The 22,329-nt window shown below is 31.6% G+C and overlaps 3 protein-coding genes across 4 annotated transcripts in view; all 3 read left to right on the forward strand.

Moving 5' to 3' along the window:
* LOC136976061 (forkhead box protein N3-like) overlaps positions 1–9,434 on the forward strand; it is a 54,023-nt gene extending 44,589 nt beyond the window's left edge. For both annotated transcript variants that reach the window (XM_067271252.1, XM_067271251.1), the window contains exons 7-8: positions 5,400–5,472; positions 5,548–9,434. In XM_067271252.1, the coding sequence (XP_067127353.1) occupies positions 5,400–5,472; positions 5,548–5,860 (386 nt within the window). In that variant the 3' untranslated portion in view covers positions 5,861–9,434. The remainder of the gene's footprint in view (positions 1–5,399; positions 5,473–5,547) is intronic.
* Positions 9,435–17,184: 7,750 nt separating this feature from the next.
* Positions 17,185–18,006, forward strand: LOC136976108 (52 kDa repressor of the inhibitor of the protein kinase-like). Its single transcript, XM_067271323.1, has one exon. It carries the CDS (start codon positions 17,185–17,187, stop codon positions 18,004–18,006), a length of 822 nt encoding a protein of 273 aa, XP_067127424.1.
* Positions 18,007–21,195: 3,189 nt separating this feature from the next.
* On the forward strand, positions 21,196–21,906 carry LOC136976109 (52 kDa repressor of the inhibitor of the protein kinase-like). The gene has a single exon (XM_067271324.1). It carries the CDS (start codon positions 21,196–21,198, stop codon positions 21,904–21,906), a length of 711 nt encoding a protein of 236 aa, XP_067127425.1.
* Positions 21,907–22,329: the final 423 nt, after the last annotated feature.

Below are 22,329 nucleotides of genomic sequence, written 5' to 3' on the forward strand. Positions count from 1 at the left end.
ACATGGATTGCATTCCAATTCCACATGCATGGAAACATTATTAAGACTTCCAAAAAATTTAATTGTAGTAAGAACTTCACATTTAACTATACATTGTAAAATTTTCTCATTTTATATGTTGTAAATTGGATGTCACAGCCGTCATTTGAATGTGTTTTATATTTTAAAAAATTAGAATATTCTATTTATAGAATGGTTTTTTGTCATATTCGTTTCTAAAGAGGGCCAATAAAATAGTGGCCGAAAACGTTTGAACATTAAATATTTATGTGTATATTTGCTGGAAATTTGTATTCAGGTGTTATTCTGTTCATGCATTACCATAATATAGTAACCAAGTTATCCTGTGATAGGAGTTTTCAAGGAATTTGATACTCTAATAACCTAATGACCATCTCACAAAGATGCCCCGAGGGACTGCCCGTCGGTACACCTCTTTTTTGTAAGTACATTTTGTAATCTTATTGAAAAAAGGAGGAATAGCATAACATATGCACTAGTTCTAAATACCCCAGATAACCTAAACTATTTGTATTCACAAAGACCCACAAACCAGGGAACACCATAAGTCCTATTTTTGATACTCTAATTAATCATTTTCTTCAATCTCTGTAGTTACCAACATATTAATAAACTTGTTCTCAAATACTCTGTACTGATTAGTTACTAACTACTTGATACAAGGCAAATTGGAACATTGTTACTTTTTACTCTCATTGTTTTCATAAATTACATTCATTACTTGTTCTTGAGAATTTGTTTCTCAAGAAACTCATTCTGATTCTTGGAAGTATTTGATTCTGTCCTTTGTTAATTCCAACAAAGACTAATACTGGTTGTCTAAAAAGAAACTCAACTTTTTCTCTAGAAATATAACTAGATGGCACAGCTAGTATCAATGGTCAAATTCAAAATTTTGAATGTTATATTATCAGTCATGTGCAATAGCATTTGAATTCATTCATAACAATCCTTTGTTTGAAATGGAAGGGTTATTTTGTGACCCTTGCTGAAAATTGCAATGGAGCAATGTGCCAACATTAAGTTCTGCATAAAACTAAAGAAAACTTTTACTAAAACAAATTTATGGGGATGATTGCCTATATCAAACACAAGTTTACAACTGGTTTCAATTGATTCAAAGATGGCCGGGTGTCAGTTGAAAATGATCTGAAAAATGGTCATCTGACGACATCAGTTGCCAGACGACCACTTTTCAGATCATTTTCAATTGACAACTGTAATACCTTGTAGAATCATACTATGGACAGTAACATTGATAAAGTGCATCAAATATTAGGAAATGATTCAAATGTGACCTATAGAATGTTTGCAGAGGAGTTGGAATGTCAAAGGACTCCATCCACATAACTTTACTTAATCATTTGAAGGAAAGTAAGGTCTGTTCCTGCTTTGTTCTGTACTTACTGAGGAACAAAAATAGGCACACATTCATATGCTCAGGATCTCATCGAAACGGCTCACTGCAATCCAAATTTTCTCAAAAATATTGTCATGGATGATGAGATGTTGTGCTGCCAATGCAACCTGTTGACAAAATGTCAAAGTTCCATGTGGAAGTCACCAGACAAATCCACATCAAAAAAACTTTATTTCTAAAAATTGCTGGTCAAGACTATGCTTGGCTGTTTTTATGACTCCAAGGGTATCATGCACAAGGAATTTGCCCCAAATGGCCATAATGTTACCAGAGAATATTATTTAGATATTTTGGAATGTCTTTGGAACTGAATTTTACACATACGACTAGAGTATTGTGCTTAAGGAAGCTGGACACTACTACTCGACGATGCACCCTCGCATAAGAGCATTGTCGTTTGTCAATTTTTGGTTTGAATAGGTATTGTAATCCTAGACCAGGGTTGTCCAATCTTTTTCCCTAATTGGCCAAATTAGAAATTTACATATATTCAGCTGTCCACAAAGGTATTTTATATAAATATATATTTTTAACAAGTTTAAAATGTGAATATCAAATTTTAATAACAAATATATATAATTACATGAAATATTGTATTATTGACAGTAAAAAAACTTATACTCACACAAAATAAAAATAAATTCAATGTGAGTTTTGGCATTGCCTTATTTTTATAATATTGTCAATATCTGCTTTTATGGAATTAGTCTTAATTCTAAGAATGTTAATTAAATGGGAATCACTCAACCTATTTCTTTCAGCAGTTTTGATGTTTTCATGTGTGAAAAAAATTTCACTATAGTATGTTATGCATGTAGAGTAGTACAGTTTTCTAGCACCAATTATGTCATTATGACATCCAGTGAAACGAGAACAATTTTTACAACATTCTTTACCAAAAGAAATGAAAATGTATGTAAAAAGTTTAGGGTGAAGTGGGCCGCATGTGGCTGTGAGTTGGACATCCCTGCCTTAGACCATCCACCATTCTTTCGATCTAGCTCCCTGTGACTATTTTCTGTTCCCAAAACTTAAAATTACAATGAAAGGGACTCATTATAAGGACATTTTCAAGACTGAGACTGCTGTGACTACAGTACTGAACCATGTTCCAAAACAGCTGAAAAAGTTCTTTGAAATGCTCATTATTTGTTCTGAATATTGTATTGCTTCAGAGGGATCTTATTTCAAATAAACATATTTATAAAAATATTTTTTGTAGCTTTTTCTTCCTAGAGAAAAAGTTTCGTTTCTTTTTAGACAATTTGTATATTAACAAAGATGCTGTCTATATGCTCTCCTTACACTATATTCATTTCTTTGACAAGGTTTGAAATTGTCCTCAGAATACAGTTTGTTATGCTATATAATGATTGTTATAACTAGAGGCAATTTTACTTATTTGTCTACATAGACAAATAGAATCTTAATTCTTTGCTTTCTCCAGGTTAAGTTATGTTCTTTGTACCCGAAAGTCTCTTCTGTTTCCATGTTGGATAGGTTTTTGGCTTATAGTAATGTTTACCTTCTGAAAATTATTCCCTTCTGAAGAGTTTATCCATTTTATTCAGTTTATTCATTTTAGATATGTTTTACTTTATTACAATGAAAGCAAATGAGAAATAATAAGATACTTTCAAATACTTAAATATTCATGCATTATTAGGTTTTACATCAGAAGTGATAAACTAAATTACCAGTATTCTGGTAAAAGAACACTAGTTCAATTGTAACATCATCACAGCCAATTTTAGCCAGTTGCACATCATTATTTAGATTATATGTTCTTAATTAAATTGTGGAATTTCTAAAATGGAAGTAACTGAATCTGAAGTCAAACATGTTTATGGTGTTTTTGTTGGCAGATTGGTTTGTAGACAGTGATGACAGTTTTGTTTGCTTAAATAAATCTTTATGGTCATTTGAAAGAAATTTGTGTGCTTTTGCAAAGTTTTCTATAAAATACAGTGCAGCAGCTGTTTAGGAAAGTATATAAATAAAAAGAAAGATAAATTTACCAGAAGTTTAGAGAGAAGGCAACAAAATTCAAGATACTGAAAATCCAAATACAAATGTGTGTGCAAAGACCTAATACCTATTTAAAACTGCTATAAACATACAAACTTTCACTTTTATTTATAAGATTTGAAAATGTTGTGTTTTGATGGTAGAGATCAAGATTATCTATAAATAACTTGTATATGGATCTTATGAATAATTAATGCATTACTTTCAATAATTTAGTAACCAGATGGAAAAATGGCATATCCCACATTAGGAAGTTTTTGAGAAAAAGATGGAGTTGTGTTTTAATTCACCAGCATTTTAATTTGCAATATTTTATTAATGTGGGTAACAATAAGTTCCACAAATATTTCTACATTTTTATGTAAAGATCTAATACATATTTTACAATATGTATTAGATCTTGTTGGCTAACTATAAAGGGGTTTTTTTTGCTACCATAATGGATCTGGATTCAAATTTTCTTTAAGATTATCAGAATTAAATATAAAAAGTTATGAAAACTATTTTTCATCTCAATTTTGCAAAAGTAGTCCTAATGCAAATCAAGTCCATCTTGAACAGACAAAATTGAGATTGACTGTATAACTTGTGTGTATTTTTTCTTTTATTGTAACTCTAACTAAAAGAGTTTTTTTTAGGTCCCCCTCATGGATTTGGCCAGGCCCACAATGAGGCAACTAGGTGGTGAGGAATGGGATCTGACATATCTAGAACAGATCACTCACCAAAAAAATTCTGGGTTTTTTCAACTTACTGGATTTGATTCTGATTCTCCCAGAGTAGTAGGCTGATTCCTTAACTGTCTCAGCCATCCAGCTACTGCTAATGTTGCACATTATGAATCCAATCCAACCTGATACAGATAGTACAGTTTTTAGAATGCAGATTAATGGTTAAATGTTAAAAGTATTAATTTTATCTGCTTTGTAAAACAAATCTTTTGTTACAGATAATTGATTGTCATCTTATAAATAATAATTTGACTGCATTATAATGTATATTTCCATATTTACAAAATAAAACATTTGTAGCATATCTTTTCTAGTTATACAAAAGATTTAGTAGATACTGTATATCTCGGCAGATAAGACAATAGTTGAATCATACAAAAAGGCCCCCAAAATCCGGGGTCATCTTATAGGACAGATACAAAAAAAATTAGATTGAAATTTATATAAATTAAAACCATTATAAAAAAATGGACAAATCGTAATTATTTACTAGTAGAGAGTAGGGTATATCCACAAAATAGAATAGCCCATACTATGTGAATAGTCAAGGTCATTACCTGAATGCTGAATCAGTGCGAATGTTTGCGACAATCACAAGTTAGTGCTGCCAGATGCAAGAAAATAAAATTTGTTCATTTGAAAAATTACAAATAGGACATAATTCTGTATACACTTTACAGTACGATTACTCAGATGATGATCACTGATCTAAACTAAATTCATAGGCTGTTGATAGTTTGGGGCATCTTATAGGACAGATATATGCTAAAATTATAAAACTTCGACGAAAATTTATACCTCGTCTTATCTGCAGGTCATCTTATCTGCTGAGATATATGGTAATTATGTTTTTCCCTAAATCTTATATATCAAGCATTCCACTACTAAAAACTTTCTGCTTTCATTACAACAATTATTACTAGTAATATAAATTTATTATATTCATATTCATAAATAAATTCAAAAGTATTTTAGAAAATGTCTTAGAACTTTGTGATTGTACAAATTGTGACATTTATAAAATGAAGTTCAAAATCTTGGAGGTAAAATAAACTAGAATTAAAGCATTTTATACAAATAAGTATTTAACTAAGTTAAAATATTTCTGCAGAATTTCAATTTGTCTTAATAATTATAAAAATTTATCTGCTTATTTATAATTGTACATTAATAAATGTTTTTTTAAAACCAATCTTAAGATTATACTGAAGAATTGGATGTTAAAACTGCAAGCACATTTGGAAAACAAAGAAGAGTACACACAAGATTTAGGTAAATTAAAGTTATTTTTTTAAATTAGATATAAATGGCTAATTAGAACTGAATTAGAAAATTCTTTAATTTCAGGCCTTTTATTCCTGGATATCATTTTCCTTGGCAAAGACGAAATTCTCCTCTCAATTCAAATAATCCCATTGAAGATCATACTTATAGTGTTTGTTTTAATCAACTAAATAACAGTCTGCATATCAGTGATGAAGATATTATAGATGTCACAGATGGTTCTCACACATCATTACGAAAATCTAAAGAAATTGTAGATGAAGAACGTCAAAAGCAGACAGAAGGAGCTCATGCTTTGTTGAATTTAGCAAAAGTTGCCACTGTTCGTAGACAATTTCTGAGGATTCCTGAATCACAGGTATCTGTTAAGTTGTGAAAAAAAAGGAAAAAAAAAAATTGTTGACTGTTTGTATGCAAATCACATTTTGTGAGCATCTATAAAATTGACAAATGCTCATATTTTTTATCTCATGGGAATCTTTATTAACTTCTTAATTAGATTACTACTATAATTATCATCTTTAAATGTAATTTTATCTCACTGATACAAAATAATTTTTATAAAAGTTTACTTTTCAGCACTTAAAGTGTGCAATAAGACTTCCTTGAGTGTGTTTGGTAATAAGATTTTTGAGAATTAAGTTATAATTATTTAACCTAAGTTTAACTAATTTTTTAATTAATCAGTACATAAATTACTTTTTGACAAAATGCTTGTTGTACAAATTATTTTGACACACAATCAAGTTTGGCTAGATTATTTAATTTGTTAGCATGAGTGAAAACATATGCAACATTATATACTAAAATAATAATTTCAGGCACTTTTGCTGTTTTACTTATAAACCAAAACCAAGGCAATAATTTTAAAACACCATCACACATTTTAATATTGGCTAATGAAATTGGATAATGAAAATTATCAGGAAAAAAAATGAAATAACTTAAATGTTTTTAACATTGTAGATATATTATACTAAATTAAAATATAGTTCTTTTAATATATTAATGTTTACAGATTGTATCAGGATACAAGATCATTAAAAATATATATATATACATATATGTATATACACTGATTTATATAAAAATTTTAGGATTTGTAAAGTAAAATAAATAAATAAGAATAAATCAAACAGTTAAATCTCTTTTCCTTAAATGCTAAATGTGAATTATATTTAATTATTGCAATGTTAAATTTTAATTTAATGTTGCTTATTTCATATTTGTTTTTTTAAATATTAGCATAGGAAAGTGATGATAATGAATATACTCAACTTTCTGGTTGCATATGTATATGTATATATATATAGACAGTATATATATTTGTTTTGATATAATCAGCTTTACTAAATGTGATAAGTTGCTATGCAAATCAGGTTCAAATGCTTTTAGCATTATTCCTCAGCAAATATTTGCAATAATAATTGTTAGAATGACAATTCACTCTCTGTTTAAGCAAATCTAGATATTTATTAAAATTGCATGGTTTGTTACGTGAAAACATATCATGCGTTATTTTTATTATTTGAGAATTGCTCAGAATTTGCTAGATTTTTTTGTTAGTTAAAGCAAAATTTTAAACAGACACAAAATTAATTGGCCTATAACAAATATAAACGAAATTTCATAATACAAATTTTAGATTCATTCCATTATTGCCAATGCAATAATTTTTTAAATGTGTTATTGCATACAAAGCAAAGTAATTTATTTTCTCCTCGTTATTTTTGTAGTGTTGGTGATGATCAGAGTTTGGATAATTTTGTGCCAGAACTTTACTTAATTAGGTTATTAAATGTCGGAGCCTTATTTAAAATGTTAGTTAACCATGCATTTGGATACTACACATATCTCTGTACTGGTGAGGAAAATGCTGCTCAAGCCCTGCCTTTCTACCATGCATTTCCATCACTTTGCAGATCCAGTAGTTATTCTAATCCAATATAACAATCCATCAAAGTTCATATTTTGAGATTAATATGTTTGAGTTAAAGAAATTTTGATTAAATGCATAATAAGCAAAGTAATTGTTACGTGGCAATATGTTTTTCAATAAAGAAAATTTTAATTATAGTAAGTATATGATAGTTAGTATATTTAGAATGTGAGACAGTCTTATTATTTTGAATTATATGTAGCTATTTCACCTTTTTTTGACTTTTCTGCATCTGTAAAAAATCTTGAGTTTTGTTAAAGTATAGGTTTTAAAATTTATATTGTGATTGCAAGTGTGTTTTTTGAATCAGTAATCTGTTTCTAATATTTTCTTCCATTTATAAATATTATAAATGATTTTTGATGTATTGAGATTTCAAAGGAAAATACATTTAGTAATAAGAAATTTAGTATTTTCTGTTGCTTTGTATCCCATTAAAATGTTTGTTAATGGCATAGTGTAGTTCATTATATCTTACGTTAACTATGATAAGTATTTATGAAGCTCAACACTCAAGTGTAGAAAATACATATATGCAAATTCTGCTATCAGCTGATTGATTATGTGATGAATGTTTGTTTGCTCATTAAATATTTTGCTAGAGAATACACCCCCACAGCATATATTAAGTTAAATTTAGGGAATGTTGCTTTATATAGCTATTAAATTGAGATATCATCAAGAATTATTTTTAATATATGTATATATATATAGTTTACTAATTTTGAAATATATTTCTGATTTAAAATAAGTAGATTTTTTTCATACTAACTTTGAAATATGTTCTGTAAATTGTAAGTATGGAAAGCAGATCAAGGTATTTTTGTAACAAATAATTTAAGATGGTCTGCATCTTCGGGTAAACTGACAAATGTATGAAGTTTGTGTTTTTGTTTCACATCTAGTTATCTTTAATGTAATTCAGTGTAAGTAATAAGATGATTTAATGGATAATTTTGATCTTTGCATTATTTAATTGATCGGTAAATGTTTATTAGTTAACTTATGATTAACATCAATTAGATATTCAAGATTTTTCAGGAAATTGTTTGAAAAAGTTGGATGTTTTGTGGAGAGGATACTTTCCACTGGGTGATATCTTTGTAGCAATAAATATTGGGTTGGAATTTAATGTTCAAATATTTAAATAATAATAATTTATCACACGAATCTCTCTGTATAAAGTAGTTTATTATTTTTTGTAATAACGGCAAAATTGTTCGGCAACTATCTTGTTAGAAATAATGATCTGAACCTTTGTTAAGAATTTGTTTCTACTAAGAAAAAGTGATAAACCATGCAAATATTTTTACTGAGAATTCACCAAGTTCGTATGATTTAAACAAGTTGAGAAGCAGTTTACTTTATGCCTATTTTGGTACAAAAATATATATATAAGCATATATATATATATGTCTGTAGCAATAAATTCTCAGGATCTGTTAAGAAGTTTTGTCTTTAATATTGCCTTTTACCACGGAATAAACTAATATGAATGACATGATTATGTTAGATTTTTAATCCAATTTGTTATTTGAACCGATTATGATTACCATATGTGCCTAAATAACAGTTTTAAACAAGAATTGCTATCCTCAGAGTTGTTGAAATTTTAGATGAATGTGTAATATTTCTTAAGCTATTCACTTTGTAAATTTATGTTATGTTAATTCCACAACAATCTGTCTTAAAAAAATACAAGTTGTCTTCCAACCATTTAAATATATTATATATATATATATATATATATATAAAATAAAATTTTTTGTTTTTAAGTGCCAAAACAAAAAAGAAACTTTATGTAATTTTGATATGAATTGTCAAATTACAGAACCTTATTGCATAAGACTGAAAAAAATCTTACTATTAGTTGGTTCGTATTATTGTTAGCAAGCTTCTATTAATGTAGAGTGAAAGTGTTATCTAAAATATGAATAAAAGATGCTAATATGAAACTATTTTTACAAGTACAATAAGTAGGGAAAAATAAAGTGCTTCAAATTACATCTGATTTCTAGTGTTGTTTTTCTTGTTTTGGTATACATCACTTTCATTTTTAATTGTTTGAAAAATAAATGATATGGAGTGATTTATCAGTACCAGGTAAGAGACATGAAGAAGAGAGGGGAGGCATACTAGCAGTGGCACAGACTCGACTCATTACTTATCATCAATGTCCCAAACCTCTGAAACAAGAGAAAGTCTGACCCTACTCAAGATATGACATATGACTCTCCTATCTCCTCATCCCTCGATCTTTACCCACCAAAATTGCATAGCATCAATGCTCCTAATACACAAATCTCCCTACAAAATTTCAGAAATTTTCAACAAGCCACAGGAATTAAGTTTCAAAAAAGGGTGAACAAAATTGTGACCTGAACTGACTAACATCCATCCATATATATAGAAGAAAAAAAAAACCCCAAATTTTTTTTCATTTGACGTTTTCAAGTTCCCTAAACCAAAAAATGTAAAATTTAGTGGAGTCATTTTTTGATCGATTGCCATACTTTCCTTCTGAAATATAGGAAAGTAAACGTGTAATCTACTTTATGCACCATAAAAAATTTAACTGGAAAGTAGTATTACTGAAATTGAAAACATTTCAAAAACACTTAAAGACATAGTTTTTTACACTTGAAACATTTTTTTCCCAATATGCATGAAATACATGAACATGAAACATTAAGAAATGATTGAAAGTTAACAACACAGTTTTACCAGGATAAGAGTAAGTAGTAGTACAAATAAAATGAAGTTTGTATCAAAGGTCTTTGTAGTTATATAACTAGCATTTAATCATCTACTTGATAATTAGATTAATTACAAAGAAGAATAAAAAAAGATAACTGAATCCAAGTTGATGTCTATCTTAACTTTTGAGACATGCAGTTACATTTATTTGCTAAAAATTCATAAGGCATTTCTCCACAACTAATCTCTGTTCTCTTTTGAACTGAGATTAGTCATGGAGAAATGTCCTCTCTACTTCTATAAAAATTTTTCTAGAATAAAAGTTTTTATAAAATGAAATTTAAAACAATCCTGAGTCTGCCTAAAAAACAAGACAAAATATGCTTAGATGAATTGTGATTTAAATTCATATCTTTTTTGATATTGTCATACTTATTTGTTGGTTGTAATTTACTACAAACTAATTAATTGTTATTGTTATTGTGTTCATTAATTAGCCTCCCATTTATTACTGTACAACGAATTTGGTTTAATTCTTCTCATATGAGAAAGGTTAAACTAAATCCATTGTTTAAAATGCATCTAATATAACTTGAGAAAGTTTCTTATTTAAACTGCTATACTGAATTAAAATCCAAAATCCAAAATGTACAATCAATGAATGTAGCACCATCCTAATTAGTGTCAACAAATATTCATCAATGAATCACCCATAAATATTAAATATGAAACCCTACAGTATCTATGAACTACTAAATGTACAATTTTACATTGTAAACACCATTATTGTCACCACAATTACAAGACTTGCACTTTGAAACAAATTTATTTTGTATATCTAATTACTTTATATAATTCCTACTGTTTGAGGTCCTTTAGTACTACACACTAAACTGTGTGTCCATTTCAGGGGTGAACAAATGCTGGAGCTAAACTGAGATTTTACTGTACTCTGAAAATGAAAATCAGTTTATTTAATGCATTTTTTTTATGTTGATTGGAAAAGTTTGATAATTGAACAATAACAGTCCAAAAAATAAACTCACTCGTAAAAGTTTTTATTACATGGAAGAAATAAGGGAAATCAAAATGCATAAAAATGAATTAACCCCTTTTTTTTTACTTTTTTTAAAAATTTTATAATTAATTATGTTTAATTACATTAAAAATAATAAAAATGAAAAAAACGAAAGAAATGTGTTAATTTTGAAGAAAAAGCTTCTAAGTACAATTTCCTTTTTCTCGCCTTAGCGCGAAATCTTGACACCGATGAGTCATTGTTTACACAGCTGGATGACCTTGAGAACAGCTGGTGTGGTGTTTCGCGGGACATTCTCATGAATCTCTCCGGAGGAGAAGGGTAAAAAGTAGGGTGAATACTAGATGGCGGGATATTTCAAATTTTTTTTTAATTACGATTTTAATTGAAATTTCCGACCCCCCCGACTTAATTAAACGTATATATTAAAAAATCTATTAATTAAAAAAATTAAAAAACTATTGGATGTTGTTTTTTACATCAGAAAATAGCTTTAAATAACTTTACCGAAGTAAAATCGGCGCGCTAGAACTTTAGATGGATGAATAAAGTTCCATAAAAAAATCTCATAAAAAAACAAGCGTTAATCGCGCATCATTAAGGGTTAATTAAAATCGCAATAAAATTTTTTCGCGCAGGTAAAAATTTTTCAAAAAATTTGGGGACTGAAAAAACATCCAAAAATCAAAAAAAAAAAAATTTCCCCCGAGGGTCTAAAAGACCGTTTTCTGTGTAACGCTATGTAAACCGCTCGAACTGAGCTCGAGCGCGGGTACGAATTAAGCAAACAATAGTATCATGTGACATCTTTGTCAAGTTTGGATCAGGTGCTGAATCAGATCTGGATTCTCATGATTTTCATTAATAGGTAAAGTTATTGTTCTTCATCTCTCATCCATGCTGATAAAATCCATTGTTATCTGGTTTATCTATAGTAGACAAAATTGATGCAGGCCATATAAGTCCACAATCACATGATAGTGACAAAAAAATGATTGAAAAGATAAAGAATTTGATATTTCTATTGAAAAATAATTTTATTTGAGATTTATATCCGTGTTCAGTAAAATCTTTTCATATAACAACTCCTTTGCACCAGATTTTCTTAGAAAGATTTTTGTTCAATAGAACTCATTGTTTTTAATCCTTAAGCCAACCACTCACAAGTCAGATTTGTAATCCCTTTGTGTGAAATACCCTGTTTGAAGCAATGAGTTTCATCATCCCAGATGGGATGATAAGATCAAAATCATGGGCATGTTCCACTCAGTGCCGTAACTAGGGCGGTGGCAAAACACAGGGCGCAGACCCGGGGGGCATAAAAATGACCTGGATCAAGTTTTGGGGCATAGTTACAGAAGCTCGCACCGGGCGCATAAAAGGCTAGTTACGGCGCTGGAGATACGGAGCTACCAGCATGTACCGTTGTTGAGTGTGGCCTTCAAGTTGTAACAATTTCATCCTTTTTTTTTTCAATTTTTGTTTATGATATTTTAAACATTTACACACCAGAAGATTCAAGAAATTTTCGGGAAATACTTAATTTAAAAATATTTAAACTCAACCAAAAAACAAAAACAAAAAACAATTGAATTTAGTCTTTTTCGCCCGAAAAATATACCACCAGAGTTATTGTTATATTCTTCTATTGTTTATATTTAAGTATACTTTAAAGCCAAGTACATTTTTATATATTGTTTGCAAACATAACCCTTTACATTTTTCTTGTACTTCATGAACTGATGTTGCATATTTCACTTTCTTCACGATAAAACTAAGATATAATATTAAATTATATAAACTTTTCGGAAATGTTTATCCCAAATTATTGAATTTTTCATATAAATGCAGAGGTATATAGTTGTTATTACGGAGAACACAAGTGAAACAAAACATTTATTTTATGCACAAATTAAATCAGAAATAAAAACACCAAACAAATAATTAAAAAAATAATAATAACGAGGAACACCAAATATCCGTATTATACAAATGAACGCCTACTTTTGCACCATATTTAAAATATTTAAAGTCTATAATTTCGGACTTGAGTCTGAACTGGTCTAAACTAAACACTTATTATCCGATTTTGTCAGAAAAAGCGAGCTTATTGTTAAAATGCTATTACTTTCAACATTTAAACGTTTTTTTTTTTTTTTTTTTACTATTACGTATTTCTACATGTAATTGTAAGTGAAACAGAATACGAAATAGCATCACAACCTCCTGAACTTCGTGTAATACATTAATAATACATTAAGAATTCCATCCGAACGTCAAACTTTTTATAGGACATATCGATATATTACTGTTTTCTTCTCCTATTAGTGCAGTATATTTTATATTAATTTTAGCTTGTGTCTATTTTTACCTATATAAAGCGATAGAGTCAACACATTTAATGCTGTGTGATTTTTAAGAAAGTGACAAAACATCGCATCACAAAACCTGCATGAAAATACTTGTGAAATTTCTGTCGGGTGTACTTAGTCCGTGGAAAGCATTATCTTGAGAACTTCGATAACATTTTCACACGTTAAGCCACAAAGCCACGTCAAGGCGACACCCATTTTGTGGTAGTTTTTTGTTCTCCAGAAACTAACCCCGATTGCTCGACAGAATAACAATCGGGGAATAAAACTGGACATTCGTTGCTATTCCATTAATTCGGTAACCTAAAATCGATGACAAAACACCCAATTTTTAAGTCAAATATTTCAACCCAGATTTGTCTATTCGAAATAAAAATAGCAACGAATAAAATAATTCAAAATATATTGTATATTAAAACACATAATTGAAAATGTATATTAGAAAATTATCATTATTTTGTAGCACACGGAACTAAATATTAATAAATAGAATATGTATATTATATTAATTAAATGTGAAATAATTTAATTGTATATACGAGGGTCATTCAAATGAAACCCAACCAATTATTTGTAACAGCTCTTGAACTATACACTCCATTCTATCTCTTCCTATACTGTGAAACTCCTCAGGTAGTCTACGTCGCTGTTTATACACTCCTGTACTTCCTGTATGAGTAAATGGATGTCCAGAAATTGCTGCTCGTGTAATTGCAGTAAAGTAAGTTAAAAGCAATCCCTCTGATGAGTAAGGCACTTGTCGCACTGTGACTCCAGTCGTTGGATTTCTTGCTGACAGAACTCAGTGGGTTGATGTCTGCATCATTCCCAAACTGTGTCTTCCACCTCAGCGTCCGATTGAAACTTATGTGTCCTTTCAGGTGCTTCTTAAGCTCCTCAAAAACATGGAAATCACAGAGACAAGTATGCAGGATACTGGAGTGTTTCCTACTTCAATTTCACAAAGGATTCCTGTACGGTGCGCGCGGTGTGAGGACGGACGTTGTGACGAAGGACGACGACCCTTGCGAAAGCAGACAAGGCGGCTTGGACTTGATGAAAGTTCGCACAGTATTTAAAGTTTCCACGTACCGAGCAGCATTTATGGTGGTTCCACATTGTTGACGCATCCATGCTTGAAAATTGGGCGGAGTAACTGTCTGACCTGTTAAACGAACGCAGCTTGTTTGTAAGTTCACGTGACAGCAGCGTCACATGACACTGCAGCGTGAGCCTACAGTGTTTCCACCTACATTTCAAATAGACACATTCCACGCTTTGATATATCCATTGGTCGAATTTCATTTAAATGACCCTCATATAATATATAATCATATATATATAATATTGATATTTAACTCTAATTAATTCCAATTTTTATTTCTAATTCTAATTTAATCAACAATTATATAGTAATACTTTATATTTAAATATTTACATTTACTTAATATATATATTCCTATACACATATCACACACAAACGAATAAACAATTAAAAGTCCATTGTTCTTTGTTTGAATGTTCTGTTTATTATACTAAAACACCGCCGTTTCCTCTTCCCTGCATCGTTCTGCAATTTCGCGGCTCTTTCTTACGTTATTTCTTCCAAAATACGGGGAATACGACATTGGCGTCTTCATTCAAACAAAGAACAATGGAATTTAAATTGTTGATTCGTTAACAATAACCTAAAAAGCACATTATTGCACAATTGTTGTCGTCGGCCAATGACGTCACGTTACTAATAAAATTTGATATAGTTTTCTGTTTATAAAATTTAGTTCAATATCAAAGAATTCTTAAGATTCGCTGTCATAATGTTTTATTAATCTAAAAGAAAATATTAAATTACTTGCTGCAGAAACTCAAATTAAAAGTTGAAAAATTTTAAGCTTTAGTATTGGAGTAGCTTAACTTGTAAAATCTATCAGAACGTTTACGATAACTAAACGCAATATTCGTTATAATAAAAGTAACAACACTGTTTAGCGTCTTAATCAATGTATTTTCATTAATATATTTACCAAATTTACAGTTTTAATCGTAAACGCGAGAAATAAGCATAAAGATTCGACCGGGAAAATATGTGGTGTAATATAAACACACTTGTTGGCAAAAACTTAACGACGAATACAATTGATATTGTGATAGGAAAAGTCACTCGGTGACGAGCCTGCCACTACGTTGCGACGGTTGCATCGCAGTTCGAGGTGAGCATGGTGACGTGCTGATCAGTTCATCTCTTTCACCATCGTATTTCCCAAACGTGGGCTTTGAAGCGCTCTTAGTCGGACGCCATTTTCAGTCCGATAAATTTCGTTTTGTTGATAGCTTTCCGCAGTTTTTGGTCTTCCCATCTGAGTCGACTACACAATATTCCGTGTAGGTTATATCGAGTAATGGGCCAAAATAGGCACCGGCGCATTTTGTTGTTATGCTATCTGCAACAAAATAATTAACTAACTATAATTCTTACAATAAATATATATTATATTCACTGAATTACTGTGACAATGATATAGAGCGAAATAGATACGCCATTACTGCGACAGATAGCGCACAGCACATGCCTGCCGGCGTGGAGTGTAGTAGTGTTTTGCCCCTGTATATCATACTTTACCTTTAACAACAGATACGTGCCGAACATATATTTAATACCTTTCAGGGGAAAATATTTGAATTGAAATAACATGACTACCGGTCGCTCTCATATAGTTAATCGTAGCCTACTACCACTAAAGTTTTCGCTTCTCTCGTCTTTCATCTATCTAACTCCATTCTCGAAATTTAGGAAATTACAGGCGAATAGACGAACAGAGGGAATATATAAATTTAGTTTTCTCAAATTGCATCCCAAGAAAAAGTATCCGAGTGCATTCAGCATCTAGACAGCATTGTACTTTTGTGGTAAAAAGCAGAAAACAGCGACGGATAGCATGACAAGAAAATGCACCGGTGCCTATTTTGACCCATTACTCGATATAACCTACACGGAATATTGTGTAGTCGACTCAGATGGGAAGACCAAAAACTGCGGAAAGCTATCAACAAAACGAAATTTATCGGACTGAAAATGGCGTCCGACTAAGAGCGTTTCAAAGCCCACGTTTGGGAAATACGATGGTGAAAGAGATGAACTGATCAGCACGTCATCATGCTCAACTCGAACTGCGATGCAACCAAGGGCGTCGCCAGAGGGGTCAGAGGGGCAGTTGCCCCTCCCTAGACATGCGAAAAAAATTATTTAAATGCGAAGTCATTTATTGCCCGATTTAAAATTCTCGCGCGATGCGACGTGAAACGCACACCTATGCGTGTTTATGTTGAATGTAAAAACGATGCCATGCATTTGTAATAAATATAATTTTTTTACATCATAAAGTAAGCATTTAAAGAGAAATTTAATTATTCATGGTTGGAAACGTACTCGCCGTGGTTGGTATATTCTCGATGCCAAAAATGTGGCTTTTGTAAATATTGCACGTTGTTTCCGCCAAATCCGAGTTCCGTTAAAGGTGTATTAGGGTCATTTATCGTAAAACCATTTCGTAAGTTTAATGATGCTCACGATCAATGCAAAAAGCACATGAAAACACACTTTCATAAGGAGGCACTGGAAGCTGCTAGATCATTTTAAGGAAATTTGCGTGTCGATGTGCAACTCAATAAATACTCTCAGCCGTATTGAGGAAAATCGAAGAATTATAACGTCGATCGTTTCTTGTATTATATTTTGTGGATCCCACGACTTAGCGGTGCGAGATAAACATTATGGTGAAGGAATTCTTGAGGACTTGTACCAGCTGCGAATTGATGCAGGAGATGTGGTTTTCAAGAAACACATCGATCATAGGAAGAAAAATGCAAGCTATCGATCGGTTGATATCCAAAATGAAATTATTAGCATTTGTGGAGATGTGCTTAAGGAAGATATTATAAAAGAAGTAAAAGAAGCAGAAGCATATAGTGTATTAGCAGACGAAACAGCTGACATTTCTGGAACAGAACAGTTATCTATTGGACTGCGTTATTTTCATGAGAAAAACAACGAAGTCCAAGAAGTGTTTGTTGGATTTGTTGAGCTAAAAGGTCTGGATGCGAAATCTATCGCACAAACCATTGATGAATTTTTGACAAAAGAAAAACTTATTCCAGTAAAATGCGTTGGATTAGGATTTGATGGTTGTTCGACAATGTCCGGAAAAAAAGGTGGTGTACAAGCAATCTTACGCAAAAAATACACTAAAGCTTTGTTCTTTCATTGTTCTTCGCACAAACTAAATCTAGTAATCAATGATCTCAATGCTCTGCCTGAAATTCGGAACACCATAGGAACCACGAAAGACATTATTTCATTTTTTCGGGAATCAATTTTGAGGAGGAAGTTAATACCTAATATTTCCACGCTCTGCGAAACAAGGTGGAGCGAGAAACATAAAACCATCAGAGTTTTTAAGGATAATTTCATGTTATAATGGAGGCCTTAGAAACTTTATCGTGTGATGGAAGCAGTGCGACTCGAAATCATGTGTGAAGGCCCGAATATAAGAATAACGAATTTTTATTTTATTTGCCAACCGATTTTCGACAGTTAGGGTTAAATCAAACACAGAAACAAAAAACGGAAAAACACCCGACAAATTTTCTCGTAAAAATTAATCATAAACCATCGTTCCCACGGTAATACTTCCTTGTAGAAGATGAGTTAACTTTAAAAAACAATAATCTCTAAAAAATTTGTAAAAATTTCTTAAAAATAAACGAGTTTCAAAAATTAACTCTTTTTTATCCGATTTCGAAAGAGCCAAGAACTGAGATGGACACTGTGAAATTAATAAATATTCCTTACTTTATTGTTCATTATCCATACGTTGTTATTGAAATTATCCAAATGCATTTCACAAATTCTTTTGCCTCTTCAGTGGATATTACACCTTTACAACAGTGTTACATTTATATTCGATCAAGTTCTCCCAGCATGCATCTACCGATAACCCGGTATTCAGATTGATGACATTTGCATAATTTTTGATACAATAATGTTCCGCGATGCGTCTTGTTACAATATTTTCAATTTTATACAATATTTTGATATTATTTCTATTTATGATACAATTATTAACACATCCAGACTCATAAGTCTAAAGGATTCCTTATTTTGACCATGTAACAGATGCGAAACTACTACAAACAACTACTTTTCGGTTTCTACAGACTTTTATCGACAAAAAGATGGGATAGCAATGGGGTCCGTTATAGGCCCGAAGATTGCAGATATATGCATGACATCATTAGATCAAAAGATTTTCCAGTTCCAAGGTATTTCCTTCTATGCCAGGTATGTAGACGACATATTAATCCTGTATGATTCCAATATTACCACAGCCCAAAACATCGAAACTTATGCAAACAGTTTAAACAATGATATTAGATTCACCTACGAAGAAGAGAAAAATAACGAAATTAACTATTTAGATGTTACAATCACACGAAACGAAAAAACACTACTATTTCGTAAGTATACAAAGATCTGTAATAATAAGACGGTAATCAACCTACCGCTCTGGGGGACCCGGGATCGAATCCGAACGGGTCGAAAATCCCCAGGAATTTTTCGGGGGGTGGTCCGTTCGGATATGTCGGGCCCCGTCCCTCACCACCCGGTCGCCCCATTGTGGGCCTGGCCGAACCCATAATGGGCCTTCTAAAAGAGGCCCTCTTAGTGCCCACAGGGCGGAAAGAGTTAAAAAAAAAAAAAAAAAAAAAAAAAAAGTATACAAAGATCTGTAATAATAATAAAGTAATCAACTATAAATCATACTGTCCTTTAGGTATAAAGAGAAACGTTTTTATAATGGAACTAAGAAAAATTTTCAACAGAACGACATTGCAGAAGCATATAGAATTTGAAACTGAAAATCTGTTTAAAAAATATTTGCTTAACGATTACCCTCAACAAGTAATACGTAAGTGGTATAATAGTTATACAATAAGTAGATATAATGTAAAGGAAGAAAAAAGTAATAATCTATACATTAAAATACCATATATTAAAAAGTTTTATGAAAAATATAAAAATAACTTTAATAATTGTTCCATCAACTTAGTAGGTGAACAGAAAAATAGATTAAGCAAAAGTATTCATGTGCTGAACAGAGGATTAGTAGGACATTCACATGACCCTTTGAAAACAGCAGGAGTCGTCTACAAACTAATATGTACATGTCCAGAAAGTAAGATCTATGTTGGCGAAACAGGAAGACAACTTGAACAACGTGTTAAGGAGCATGAGGCGGCGATTCGTCTAAAACGAAGTGAATCTCCATGGTATCAACATTGTAAAAATAATAATTGTATCATAAATAGAAATAATATCAAAATATTGTATAAAATTGAAAATATTGTAACAAGACGCATCGCGGAACATTATTGTATCAAAAATTATGCAAATGTCATCAATCTGAATACCGGGTTATCGGTAGATGCATGCTGGGAGAACTTGATCGAATATAAATGTAACACTGTTGTAAAGGTGTAATATCCACTGAAGAGGCAAAAGAATTTGTGAAATGCATTTGGATAATTTGAATAACAACGTATGGATAATGAACAATAAAGTAAGGAATATTTATTAATTTCACAGTGTCCATCTCAGTTCTTGGCTCTTTCGAAATCGGATAAAAAAGAGTTAATTTTTGAAACTCGTTTATTTTTAAGAAATTTTTACAAATTTTTTAGAGATTATTGTTTTTTAAATATACAATAACCGATCCCATTGCTTGATATTTGTTTGATGAGTTAACTGTTGAAAAATAATTATATCATGTAATTCGCCATTGGTCAAAAAGGACTTCCACCCTTGACGTACTTCACAAAATCTCGAACCCAAGATCCCGAAATAAAAGGAAAAACGAACGCAGAAAAAAAAAGAGAGACAGAGTTTCGACAACTGATAAGTGTGTGTCGTGGATTATCATCTCCTGCTGTTGAAGCCGTCCATTTCATCTATCTACAGTTCATTGACTCTTATTTTCAAGCGAACTCTCGTTCCTCGGACTTTGTGCAAATCTCAGGATCACTAAGGTATTTATCCTACTCGCGATGTTTTGTAAACTCTCTCTCTCCAATCACTCGAGACGCGGTTTAATAATTCGATTCGATGATATAAATACTTCCAAATATGTTAATTGATGTATTCCCTATCAATCTCAAAATAAACGGGTATTTTTGTTTAATATTAGAAGAGTGTGCGTTTCTTCCTCCATTGCCACCATCTGGCATCCCACGATTCGGAAAATAACGCGTATCTATCCGCGAGAAGTTTGATAGATTGGTGTCAGTTCCTGACGTAAACGGGATCTTACGATCCCAAATCCGTAACTAATCATTGACCGCTCGAGCCTTAATCATCCTTTCGACAACCGAGGTCGGACCTCAAGGTCTTGTGCCGTTAAGAGGTAGAGAAGATAGGAATCATCCTCCATCTCCTACCCTCGGTTAACCTCACACATGCATTCCAGCTCCGTGCCGCCGCTTCAAGAGTTTCGTTTATTCTGTGCCTTTTGTTGATAGCCAAATACTCGGTTTTAATGGAACCCGTGGTAAACGTACTGCAGTCTGTAACTTTGGACGCGATCAAGGCCTCGCAGCACATTAAGAACATTATGCAATTGCTTAAAAGACACCGCGATGATGCCGATAAAGTCACAGATGAAATTTTAAGGGATGCTTTTGTCATTGCAAAAACACTCGGACTGGAGGAGGACATGACATCAGTGCCGCGCATTTTTGGAAGTCAAAGTTATCGAAGCAACCATCCAGCAAGAAGTCCATCAGAATACTGGAAAAGGTCTTTAATAATACCATACCTGGACTCCATTATTAATTCTCTTAAAGGACGATTTGCAAAAGAAAATACTCCATCATTCGCATTATCTAAATTACACCCGGCGCAAATGCAAACCATGTCCATGGAAAGTCTCACAAAAGCTTGCCAAACTTTCTCTCAATTTTACGATTTACCAAACATAAAATACGAAATTGAACTGTGGCAACAATTGTGGCAGGATAAATCCAATGTAACTGAGCTAGCCGTTGTGGATGTTCTAAAAGAAACGAAAACTTTCTTTCCCGTAATGAGTAAAGCGCTAAAAATTTTGATTACTCTACCGTGCACAACGTGTACTGTAGAGCGATCCTTTAGCAGCCTGAGACGGATGAAAACCTGGCTAAGAAGTACCATGGTGGAAAGTCGCCTCAATGGTCTTGCAATGATGAGTGTCCATAGAAAGATCATCAATGAGAACATATGGGATTTTAATAATAAAGTAGTAGAAAAATTTACCAAAAACCCAAGAAGATTATGTTTTAATTAAAATAATCTTCTTAAGCTTCTTAAAATTTATGAATCGTTTTTATTTTACCTACATACAATTCATATCATCTATCAATTTATATCATCTTGCCCCCCCTGGCCCATTGGCTGGCGACGCCCTTGGATGCAACCGTCGCAACGTAGTGGCAGGCTCGTCACCGAGTGACTTTTCCTATCACAATATCAATTGTATTCGTCGTTAAGTTTTTGCCAACAAGTGTGTTTATATTACACCACATATTTTCCCGGTCGAATCTTTATGCTTATTTCTCGCGTTTACGATTAAAACTGTAAATTTGGTAAATATATTAATGAAAATACATTGATTAAGACGCTAAACAGTGTTGTTACTTTTATTATAACGAATATTGCGTTTAGTTATCGTAAACGTTCTGATAGATTTTACAAGTTAAGCTACTCCAAT

This window comes from Centruroides vittatus, unplaced genomic scaffold, assembly GCF_030686945.1.
Source record: "Centruroides vittatus isolate TY-2023 unplaced genomic scaffold, ASM3068694v2 contig_393, whole genome shotgun sequence".
Classification (NCBI taxonomy): Eukaryota; Metazoa; Arthropoda; class Arachnida; order Scorpiones; family Buthidae; genus Centruroides; species Centruroides vittatus.

What these genes read in the sequence shown, in the direction of transcription:
- LOC136976109 (XM_067271324.1), top strand. Translation starts at nt 21,196, where the DNA reads ATGCAATTGCTTAAAAGACACCGCGATGATGCCGATAAAGTCACAGAT.
- LOC136976108 (XM_067271323.1), top strand. Translation starts at nt 17,185, where the DNA reads ATGTGCAACTCAATAAATACTCTCAGCCGTATTGAGGAAAATCGAAGA.